The sequence below is a fragment of the Clytia hemisphaerica genome, unplaced genomic scaffold (assembly GCF_902728285.1).
Source record: "Clytia hemisphaerica strain Z4C2 unplaced genomic scaffold, Clytia hemisphaerica genome assembly, whole genome shotgun sequence".
NCBI lineage: Eukaryota > Metazoa > Cnidaria > Hydrozoa > Leptothecata > Clytiidae > Clytia > Clytia hemisphaerica.
The window spans coordinates 73,790-85,914 of record NW_027103291.1 but is presented as its reverse complement, the minus strand read 5'-3'; the positions used below and the strand labels follow the sequence as shown (position 1 = coordinate 85,914).

Sequence of the window (12,125 nt, the reverse complement as noted above, 5' to 3'; positions counted from 1 at the left end):
TAAGAGCATAAGGCTTCGACGGCCAAAATATTAATAACAAGTTAAGAACATTTTAAGGCTTTGTGGACAAAAAACACCCACTTTCTTAGGAAAATGGTCAAAAATATTCACAAAATGATCAAAATAAGACCATGTTAAGAACATTTTTAGGCTTTAAATTCAAAAAGGTAAGAACATCCGAAGGCTTCAAAAATTTTGGATGTTCTTATAGAAAAAATGTGTAAGTGTTTCAGTAAGCTTTTTCATAAACAGAAAATTTACAGTATGTGGCCCCCAAAACGGCGATCAAATTTGAAATTTCTCTCAAATCTAGGGGAAAAGAGATTTTACAAAAATTTTTGCTGCATTAAAACCTTTAACATCTCTACTTTATTTCCTTTTTCAAAATTTTCAATTTCAAGAATATTTTTCAATCGCTTAAAGATAGGTAGCTTTTTTCTAATGGCCCCCAAAACGGAGGTTTGAAATTTTAGCGATTTCTCGAGATATCTTTAAGATATAAATACAAAATTTTGACCATAGTTTTGAAATATGATTTAGAGGGTTTTGGGCATAAATTTATTTGATAAAATTTTTACAGTATACCCCTGGTTGTCAAAATGCAGGTTTGGGGCCCCCAAAACGGAGGTGTAGCTAAAATCAAATTATTAAGCCCAGTGGTTATAGGGGGAAAACTATGAACATATTTGTGTTTTCCCTTAAATTTACGACCCGATGGATGTAAAATTTATGATTTTTATGAAATATTTCAAGATTTTCGATATTGCAAAGTCCAAACTGAAAATTTAGAAATTTTCAAAATGACAATTTTGAATTAACAACGTCTTAATCAAGTTTTTGAAAACAAATCTCTTTTGAAAATAGTTCCATTCATGTATGGAATAAGCTGTGAAAATTTTAGAAAAAAAGCTTAACTGAAACTGAAAATATTAAGCTTTAAAGATATTTTTCTCCTATATTTTGCAAAAAAATGACAGAATTTGCCGTTTTTGCTGATTCAGCGAAAAATTTTATATAAAATGTCAATTTTTTGTTATAAACTATTAACTTAAGGTGATAGGAATAGAATTCCAAGATTTTTTGCTTTTTCTCATATTTAGAATTTTCGGTTTTGTCAATGCTGATTCTAGGGCTCCAAAATACTGGTTGACCTTCAAGATGCTATACCTTTTACCCAGCCTCTAAAGTCACAGATGTATTTGCATTTTCTGAACGGCATTGGGTGTAGAAAGTTTCCTATACCCCGTTTTCATAACTTATTTTCAATATCCAAGGAGCTAGAGTGAGTTATATGCAATTTTTATCTAATTTTGGTCTTGAAATATTTCCCTTAGACGCAAATATGTTATTTTGAATCCGTCTCAAACCAGCAAAAACATGCTAATTTTTAAGTATAACCATCATTCTTTCAAAATAAACAAAAATCGTTTAATTCTGATAAATCTACAAGTCAGAATCTTCATTTTAATGAAAACCTCCGTTTTGGGGGCCGTCTCCGTTTTAGGGGCCATATACTGTAATTACGAGAAACGATCAATCCATGATGATTATAAAACAGACAATCGGATGGACAATTATCCGACGATAAGAATAAATCTATTGAAACGCTGATACCCGTTTTTTTATAAGAACGTCCAAAAATTTTAAAGCCTTCGAATGTTAACTTTTTGAGTTTCAAGCCTGAAATGTTCTTAACATGTTCTTTTTGCGGAACGAGCGTTGAGCGCGCGAAGCGAGTGGAGAATCCTTTCTCTAGATCTGCGCATGCGAGATGTGGGAATTTTGTTGTATATGCTTGAAAAATCAAAAAGTCAATCAGGTTACCACGTGAAATATCTCCTTTGCTAAACGAAAGCCAAAAAGATCTCTTTTGCTACTAAACGATAGCCAAAAGCTGAAAGTATCAACCAAATCGTAGAAGTAGTAGTTATTTTCTTATCGACAAGAGAAGGAAATAACAAGTACTAAGTGTTACTGTTCGCTTCTGGAATAGGAAGAATATAAACAATCAAAGAAATCATTGGAAAAGAAACACAGGAAAGTATTTTGATAAGTATAATTTTACTATTATTATCTTTTGTAATTTTTTTGGGAGTTTTTCCCAAAAAGTTTAAGGCATGTTTATCCCAATCGATATAAAAAAGATTCAGGGGTTTATCAAGGGCACCGAAGTCTCCCATCAAGGGATTAAAACTAACCCAGCTGTACCTACATCGTGGTCAAATCATAGCACTGTGCCACGAATCTTGGCAACTGCTCGTAGCTTTGGTTTGAATGTTTATTGTCTGAACGAAACTCCCGGGGATGGTAACTGTTTTTACCATGCTATCATTGAACAAATTTGCGATCGCATTGATTTAGGAGAGGTTTCTGTTGAACTAAGGTTGCGTTATCATAACCATCATATTCTAAGGCAGTCTGTAGTTGAATTTGTAAGGACTCAAAATTAAATCATTACAAAATGCTATTTGAAGGGGGGTTAGATGACATAGATGTTCCTGGTGCACAAGGTTTCACTTGGAATGAACTGTTAAATCAGCAGGCACGTGATACAATTTATGCAACAGAGGTATTCATTAAAGCAGCTGCAGTTTTGTTACAGATAGATATTTGTGTAAACTCACCAAGTTGTGACGCTAATAGTCCATTCAACAGAATAAGTTGTTTTTGGGATAGGCAGTTGCCGTTTGATGCTAATATGAATTTGTCTTCTTACTTTTTATTAGCAAGTGTCAATAACAATCACTTTCAATCACTTTTGCCATGTCGTCAAGGTCTTTTTGCTAATTCAGATAATGCAACAGATATTGATTTTACAATTGAGTCTCGGGGGATAAAAAAAAAAAGAACTTGCGATATTGCGAACGAGTCTCAAAAATTAAAAAGAAAACGACTTGCTGAGGCCAGTTCTGCTGACCACAAAAAAGCTAACAACAACGCGAAATAGCAATTACAGTTGTCAAATAATCAGAAAATTAAAGCCAATGAACTTGAAAAAATTAAAGCCAATGAACTTGAAATAAAAAGATTATGCCTTGCGTCGAAAATTGATTATGTTCAGCCCTGTAAGAATGAATCTTCATCTGAAAGAACAAAAAGAATAAAACGGCTTAAAGTGCAGATAACTTGGAAACGTAAGGCACAATTGGCAGAAAAAGAACTCGAAAAGTCGTGTATATACACCTTTCCCGAATTGTTTGTTTTTTTTCGAAGGTCTTCAAACCATATTGAAAACTATATATTTGTATTCCTCCTATAAAGACAAGTGCATGCTGAAAATTTGAGCTCAAAAGCTTTTTTCTATCAATTTTTATGACTGTTTTTGTTCAAGGTGAAATCCCTTATAAAAACTAAAACATACAGCCCGGCCTCGTTTCCATGTAATTCTTTTGTTTATAAAGAAATTTCAAATCAAAATAACTCAAGAACCGGAAGTGCTTTTTTCATAATTCTTTTTTTATTTGTTTAGTTTTGCGACATACAATTTTATGAAACTAAATAGAAACATTCAAACATTAAAACAAAAAAGTCAAAAAGCCTAAATAACAATTCGGGAAAGGTGTATTAAATGGAATAAAATATATTGCACCATTAAACAATGAGTCGCTGCGTGATCGCAGAAATAGGAAAGGCAAATTAAATCGTTTGTTGAGATTAAATAAGGGTAGAAGTAAGAAACTTGATAATAGTCACAGCTTACCTTCAAATTCCGTTTTTGAAGCTCTTGAAGAAAAAAATCAAGGGGTTCATGACACTGATGCCGCTAGCCTGCATTCTAATCCTCGAGTTGTTGAAGCTGCATGTTTATTTGAGGAAGGCGAGTTGAAGCATGATATAGCGCAATGTAGAATTTGTAACGAAACAAGACCTGTATTTTACAAAACTGATCACGTCGAACCTAAATTAAATGACAATGATATGTACTTTCCTAAATCATGGTCAGTTGGAAAGAATGGTAAGTGTAATAGGTGTTGTCAAGAAGAAAAGGACACAGGAGAAAAGAAATCCTGCTTCTGTTCCCAAATTTTCTGGGATTTTTTCACAAAATAAAAATGAGGGTGAAGATGAAGGTGTCGTCGGATCTCATCATAATAATATGCATGTTTTGAGATTCCACCTTACTGGAAAAACCTAAGTCTTCTTGAAAGAGCCATGATTTCAAAAATCAATATTATAACTAATATTACTATTATGAAATATGGCATGTTGCGGGGGAAGGGTCATTCCATTGCAGTACCCAATGACATGACAATTGCAAAAACATTGCCAATCTTCCTCAAGAAGTTGGCATTATTTTGTTGAGAAAGAAAGGTGAAAACGGGGAGGTCTTAAAGATTTTGTTGTCAATAGAAACAAGGTTGAACAGGCATTAAACGGACTTTCTTTGGGTACCCATATGGGGGTTCAGATTACAATTCCCGATTATAAAGTATGAGGGTCCTGACCATGTAAGTACTGCTCTCAAGGGACGTTTCTTTATTTGGCCTCCAAATCCTTATTATTTTGATGTTATAATTGACTTTTCTAGATTACAAGAACTGCCTGTTAATGATAACAAACTTTGTCCCGGTGTCCCAAATTTAGAATTTACGACTGATATTCCTAATTTAAAAAAAAATCTATCGGAAGGGCAATCTGGATGTTTTGAGTTGGAAAATAGCTCCTCTGGCATTGTAACACCGCTTGAACCTCATGATGTAAATAAGAGGCTTAAAAAAATGTTGGAGCAATTTATTGACGATGAAGAGACCGTAGAGAATATTGTACGTCTCCAAAGGGTTGGAGTTGCACAATTGAGTAATAACAGGCTTGACCTTATTTCAGAACGAAAGACATGTGGATTTTTTGCTATGGCATTCCCAACAATTTTTATCAATGGTTCGGCCGATATCACAATTCCTCAGTTTACAACTCCTGACTACCAAGAGTGGGTTGACCATATCTATCATACTGGTGGTAATCGCGTCAGTTCTCATCCAACTCTTCGATTTTTTCTTATGAATCTTGGTTTGAGAGAAAGGGCATTGACGCAAGGCTCATTCATCGTTGCCCAGCAACTGCATGATGCACATCTTTCTGTTGAGGAATTGCGTGAAAATTTAGAAATTGGTGATAGCTCAGTTCCACGAAAATTAATTAGTCTTGGTGCAAAATTTGCCAACAGTGATCCATATTGTAGAGATCGTAAAATTGAGCTTGACAGTCTTGCCGTGTTTAGAAAAATTGAATATGGGGATCTGCCTGCCTATTTTGACACAAACTCTATGGCAGAACACCATTGGGATCCCCTTAAACAATTACTTGCCAAGTATGAGTCTTTAGTGAAAGGTGTGACCTATGAATCTGTTATTGACCAAATGATAACGATTTTTTTATACCACAGAAAATAGTGTTAAACAATCTTCACATTGTCACTAAATACTTTGAATCTAGAAGCTTGAATTATTATCATACTTTAGGGAAGGAACTTTTCCAAACATCTGACATGTTGATAAGATATGAATTTGCAAAAGGTCGTGGGGAGATACACAGTCATGCTATTGTTTTTAGTCAGCCGCATGTACAGAAGATTGAGAGTGCCATGTCATTGATAACTGATGATGGAAAAGGCAATAAAAATACATCTGAAGCTGCTGCTGAACTTCACAATTTACTTCAGACTGATTTTTTGAATACAAATGATTTTCATTCTCCAAATTTTATCTCGATGCATCCTGCAGGTGGTCAAGTGGATATTGATGAAGAGGATAAAAGGGTATGGATCCCCAACAAAGGCGAATGGGCTAAACCTTACGGTAATTATGAACCTCCAAATTACACTCCTTTGTCAGAAAAAGTCTTTGACCATTTAACCAAGACATCCTGAGAGACTTTCATATTGCATTGACAAATAAGGTTGGTTTACATAAGTGTAATAATACATGTTTAAAATATAAAAAAGTTTGAAAGCAAAGGATTGTCGCTTCCACTTTGGTAAAATTGATATTGAGACCAAACTGTCAGAGGGTAAAGAAACGCATCCTTTCAATTCTGTAATTACGCCGGGAGAGCATCCACGCTTTGAAGGTAATAGAGATCACCCTTTTTTGATTGCTCATATAAAAGCTCGATTGTTAACATGGCTAGCCAATCCAGATACACAAGCTATTATTGATCAAGACTTGATGGCTTTGTTACGGTACATTACTCAGTATGCATGTAAAGGTGCAATCCCTGGTCAAAATTCTTTATAAGAACTTGAAAGATCTACCAAGATCTTGTTATAAGAACTTGACAAGAATCTCGTAAGAACTTACTAAAACACTTGCAAGATAGTGCAAGAAATTGGAATATCGTGCAAGTTTGACAAGTAAGAATGTATGATAAATCATCCAAGATCTTCCTGGATCTTGGAAAGAAATTTGCAATTTTACACAATATTCAGAAAGAACTTGCAATTACTGTTCTCAAATCTTTTAAGAAAAATCAAGTGAAACTTCTGCCTTTCCAAAAAGGAAACTTCTCTTGAAAATTACAATTTATATTTACAAGCTTTCTTTTTTCATAAAATAAAAATTTACAAGTTTTCTTTTTTTTAAATAATAAGAATTTCGTTTTTCTTTCTTCTCTTTTGTCCCTTAACTATTGAGGACGGAACACGTATTGCGTTTTGTGAGAACAACTGAGATTTAGACCAAAAATGTGATTTGACGACAAAACATTCTGTGTAAAGATCAAATTGAAATAACTATGAAAATGTACTGGGTGGAAGATTTTAAGAAAGGAGGTTAATACAGCATTTTAGGACAAGAGGGAGATGGAAATTTTCGTAAAATTAATTAGCAGGGCTATTAGGTATCCAAGAATATGTGAGCATTATATCATCCTCCTACTAAAAAAAACAAAATTAAAAAATTAATCAAAAATCATCTTCAGATTCCGAGGAGGACGCTTTGGCTTGATCATCTGGCTGTTGTTGTTGTTGTTCAGTTTGGTTGGCATTACGCTCCCTCCTCATTTTTGCCTTCAAATCTCGCCCTGCCTGGTTGATTGACTCTCTACATTGACGCCAGGTTTTTTCTTTGTTGCGGGGATAGTGATGACCAGAAGTCCTGTGAAGATGAGAATTAAGTATGGCAAAACTTAAATTTCCAAAAATGAAATTCAAAATATTAAAAAATTTTAAAATTTTATTCAATGTTTGACCACATTTAGATCAAACATTGTATTGGTGATAAATAAGCTTCAGTTCCAATAAGCCATGATTAATTTTAAGTCATGAAAACTTACGTTTTAACAAATCCAGGCGTTGACCGTTGAGCTGATTCCCAGTATACGTCGACTTCCCTGGTTCGATTATCCCATTTTGACGTTCATCTTCACTCCAAAGTATTCTGGCCAATTTCAATGCGTATTTTGTCGGCTTAGATTCACGCGCAACATCCAATAGGCATTCATTGTTATGCATCTGTAAAAAAATGGTTACACGGTAATGAAAGTAAATTTCATTGCAAACTTGGAGGGTGGCGTTATTTGTAAATTGAAATTACTAAGATGAAAAACAAAACTTGATTTATAGTGTGCAGAGGGGTCTCTACCATTGAGTTTCAAGCCCGAAGGGCTAGAGGTCAATCTCTAACCTTTCTCAGGCAAGAAAAATTGAAGCCTTAAAATATGCGCCGTATTTTTTATGACGGATTGAATCTAGCAATTCCTTTGTCTTCGAGTGATATATTTTTCGAAATTAAGCGGTAAATTTTAGTTTCAATCTGTCATTTGTGTAAAAACCAGGCGGGTCGCTCAAGGCCGCGCAACTTTGGTAGGATTTGTTGGCTTCAAATCCTACCAAAGAGATTGACCTCTAGCCTTCGGCTTGAAACTCAATGGTCTCTACCCCTCCCCTCCCTTGATGGGTATCCCCCTTTTTGTGAAACCTATCAACCCCCAGGATTTTGGGTATCACTCACAGGCAGCTAGATCAGAAAAAGTGATAGAATGATGCATCATGGTCAGGTATCATGTGTGAAAGAAAAGATTACATTACTTGCAAAAACTGCTGATTATGTAAGAAATTATATGTAATTTGAAAAATAACCTGCACCATGAAGTGATTATAACTTCTCATGGTTGCCTGCCTACCCCTCCCATTAAAAATCATTTTTTTCACTACCCCTCCCATTTGATGATTTTTGGAAGACTCTACCACACTATGTGATTCAACTTATTATCAAGAATATTTAAAACCATAGGAATACTTACAAATTCTTCACGGTTCAATGTTGGTTCAGAAGGGCCAGATGCGGCATCACTTTGCGAGTTCTGAAAGGGGAATACACACTTCAAGATTTAAACCAATTTTTTTATAATACGAATCAATAAAGGAATAAATTTAAAATCTCATTCTTCAAATCCTAGATTTTAAGAATTTTTTTCTTAACTCTGTAGACAATAAATCAGGTTTGTTACATGAAAAGCTTACCGAAAATTTCTCTAGCAAGGAGTTGGTCTTCTCCAGAAGTGAATTTGTTTTTTGGGCCTCCTTAAGGACATCTTCCAAAAGTTTCACCTAAAATAGTATTATGGTATTAGTTTGCAAAGGGATTGGTAACAAAGACTACCAAAAATGTTTCTTGTATACACATTTTTTTATAAGCAACCAAGTTGCCAAGGGCTCAGGCCTCAAAATGGCCCAAATATTAAACAGCTTGCTTAGCAACTCTGGGGCCTCAAATCAAAATTAGCAACTTTTTTCCCCAACAATAAAGAATATTTTTGACACAGCTTTAAAAGAAAGCCTTGAAAATCTTCCAAAAATGCCTCTCTGCCCATTCAAAATTGAAAAATTATTGAAAAATGCAAAAATTTACTTTTCAACCATTTTAAATTTGAAAGTTTTTAAGCAACCTTACAAGCAAGATATCAAATAATTACTACCTTCTGATAGCAAAACAAAAGAGACCTTGAATTGATATTTTTCTAATTTTTAAAATGAAAGCTGAAAATGCAGACCACTGTGTTACTTACTGACAAATCAGAATCAGAAGTCTTCCTTCTATTCATTCTATTGGAGGATTGCCTGGTCAATTCACCCATTAGACCAATTGGACTGGACGCATGACCACCTGGCAAAGTTGGTAATGGCGGTGGCGCAAATGTTCGTGTTGTGTTGTGTTGTGGCAATGGATCTTCAACTGGAGAAAAAAATATTACTTGTCAATGTAAGGGGTATGTATAAGAATACTGTCATAACCGCCAAATATAAAATTTCAATTGTCTACTTACTTAATTAGGGGGAAATAAAAATAAGGCACTACTGACAAATAAAACTTAGTAACTTACAGGTAGGTGAACTGGGTGAATCTCGTACAGAAGCAGCTGCAATGAAAGAAATAAGAATAAATCATTAAGTGGATGATAACCAAAATAATCCAAATTCCCCCATGAAATAAATTAATGAAATGGTCAAATGGAAGAAAGTGGCAGAATCAACGAAAATGCAAATATATCACTGCGAATGACAGAATTGCAGAGTAAAATATTGCAAATCGTGGCAAAATTTGCATTAATTTTTTGCTGGTAAGCAAAAAAAAGAGAGGTCCCCTAAAATTTGAAAAAAAAAAACCAAAACAGATTAGGCAATTTCAGAAGATTTTGACACACTTTATTTAATTTTTCAATTTACAACAACATCAAGTTTTCATAGTGCCAACCCCCTGACATTACACCAAAGCAAATGCAAATGAAAGCTGACAGCTAAAATACAGCCAAAAAATAAGGGAGGACCTGGAATTTTAATGGCAAATTATCATAAAACTCACTATCAATTGTTGATTCATTATTTTCACGGCGAATTTCTTTTTCCATTTCATAACACCTTGATTCACACTCGTCAAATGAACCTAATGTAAATAATATTTTTAATTGGTAAGTTTCTGCTTAGACTAAGTGCTCTCAAGACTGCAGAGTTGGAAATGCACACAGCTCAAATCATAGACTTAAAATCACAATTCTAAAAATTCTTTAGTCCGATTATTTTTCTTCTCTGACCCTGCATGAAAAATTGACTTCCTGAAACAATATTCATTGAAAAACTTTGAATCTGTAATGCATTTTACAAATTGAGAGAATAACAGTGTCTTACCAATAAATTTAATCACGCAAGAGTGAGGTACACCCTTGTCTTTGACCGTGATGTTGTCACCTAATCGGGCCCCTGCCTCTAGTCGTCTGATGGAAGATGCTTCTGATAGGATGCTATAGCTTGACGTCTCAGGAAAGTAAACTACAATACGTTTCCCATCTAAAATAAAGAAGCAATATACATTAAATAGCCAAGGTTTTAAGCTACCTCATTGGAAGAAATTTTGCCAGCAATCGATTTAAAAATCTCAAATGAGAAGACAATTCACAATAAGTTGTGCACAGAAAAATTATCTCCATAATTATAAAAATCAGTGAAGCGCACTTTTATAGAGATGGTAGGGCTGTAGGGTTTGTTGTTAGACGGATATTTGATGAAGCTCCAAAATGAAAAAATGATGAATGCCAAATTTTCGAAAATATAGTAAATAAGGAAAACTTGGTGCTTGCTTTTTTACATGCGGGCAGGTTACTGTACGACCCTGCCGATACACCGGACACTTAAGTTGTCCGGTATTAAGATTGAATACTTTTCAACACCGGACAATACGCGAACGCACTTGTACAAGGTCATATTTGCGCAAATAAAATGAAAATAAAATTCTCTTTTTGCCAGGATTAAGACTTAGTTACGTTACACTGTGGAACTCATGCGACACTTTTAAATATTTTGACTTCACATGGTCAACTCAAACTAGAGTTTTCCATAAAAGTCAATTTAGCTGTCAAAAACATATGGAGAAAAAAACATGATACAAAGAGACGGAAACAAATTGACAACGCCGGACGCTGTGTAAATTGACCATATATCTCACATCGGACATTATGTCCAGTGCAATCAAAGAATACTTTTCGACATCGGAAATCGACACTGGCCAAGTCAGCAGAAAAGTAAAAAAGTAAATAAATGAAAAATGTTGTTTTCGAAAATTATTGTTGTTTTTGGAAATCAAATTTATTTTATTATTGTACACGTGATATTTGACATCCTCACTTGACTTTTGAAAATTGGAAAAATTCTTTAACCGATGCAATTTTACAATTTTCAAACACTTCAGACATCTTTGCCCTTGTAAGGACGGTATTTTTTGCTGACTCGGCAAGAACAATATTTACAGTTTATAGCTTAAACACCCAACTGTCTATTGGCCTAAGGCGACACGCAAAGGTTTTGAAGAAAGAAATCACATCAAATTTTGTCCTAGTCTTGTTTATTGATTTTGACGCCCCTGGTTCTTTCGGCACCCCCTTCGGCAATAGCCCCCTGCCACAACACCACTGCCAGTCAGGGATATCCCTCAATTGCGGTATACTGCAATTGCGGTAAAAACGTCACTTTTACATTTTTATATACCGCAATTGCAGATTATTCAAAAAATAAAATACGAGATTGAAGGAGAAAATAGACCATTTTTGTACATAATTGACCATATCTTTTTAAAGCATAGACAAAATATTTTTTCCGTAGATCAGATTCTTTAAATAAAGACAAAATTTCTTTTCGTATAATTTTTTACAGTCAATGATTGTTTAAATCTTTGTCGACCAGCGCTATATCCGTTGCAAGGCTTTCTAGGCTAACCACGAAAAAAAGCTACTGTAATTGTGGTATACCGCAATTGAGGGATATCCCTGACTGACTGCTGCGGTCTTTAAGTAAAAAACATACCAAATTTGCTTGACTTGGTAGATCGCTTGGGTCGAGCATCAGCCATAATGATTCTAGAAAAAAAGCAAAGTTTAAACGCATCAATGTCTATTCAACTGTTTTCAAAATAAAAAGGTATACAAATTTGTCTTCCTCCTATTTTCACAATTTTTTTTATTCGTACAATAGTAGTTTTGAGATTTTATTTCAGAAGAAATAAGTAAGATATTTTAACCAGTTTGTTTTAACAAGAATATGCTCAAAATATTTCACCCTAATTTCGGGCATATTGTGTAAAAATATTCCTACTTCAGCAAATAAACACTTTTCTTATAAAAAAACGTGCACTAACCTTTTG

General features: G+C 34.4%; 1 protein-coding gene across 1 annotated transcript; it reads right to left on the bottom strand.

The window, feature by feature from the left end:
• Nucleotides 1–7,005: 7,005 nt before the first annotated feature.
• LOC136810501 (uncharacterized) lies at nucleotides 7,006–11,862 on the bottom strand. The gene is made up of 9 exons (XM_067067079.1): nucleotides 11,789–11,862; nucleotides 10,121–10,279; nucleotides 9,798–9,878; nucleotides 9,319–9,354; nucleotides 9,004–9,170; nucleotides 8,459–8,545; nucleotides 8,239–8,298; nucleotides 7,270–7,447; nucleotides 7,006–7,091 (listed from the first exon to the last, which is right to left on the bottom strand). Exons 1-9 carry the CDS (start codon nucleotides 11,832–11,834, stop codon nucleotides 7,006–7,008), a joined length of 900 nt encoding a protein of 299 aa, XP_066923180.1. The 5' UTR covers nucleotides 11,835–11,862.
• Between the last annotated feature and the right edge of the window lie 263 nt (nucleotides 11,863–12,125).

Bases quoted from the DNA above. Each gene is read 5' to 3' on its own strand.
- LOC136810501 (XM_067067079.1), bottom strand. From the start codon at position 11,834: ATGGCTGATGCTCGACCCAAGCGATCTACCAAGTCAAGCAAATTTG. The intron at 9,171-9,318 runs GTAAGTTACTAA...TTTTTTCTCCAG, and splicing joins TTCACCCAGTTCACCTACCT to TTGAAGATCCATTGCCACAA. The intron at 7,092-7,269 runs GTAAGTTTTCAT...TCATCTTCACAG, and splicing joins ACGCCTGGATTTGTTAAAAC to GACTTCTGGTCATCACTATC.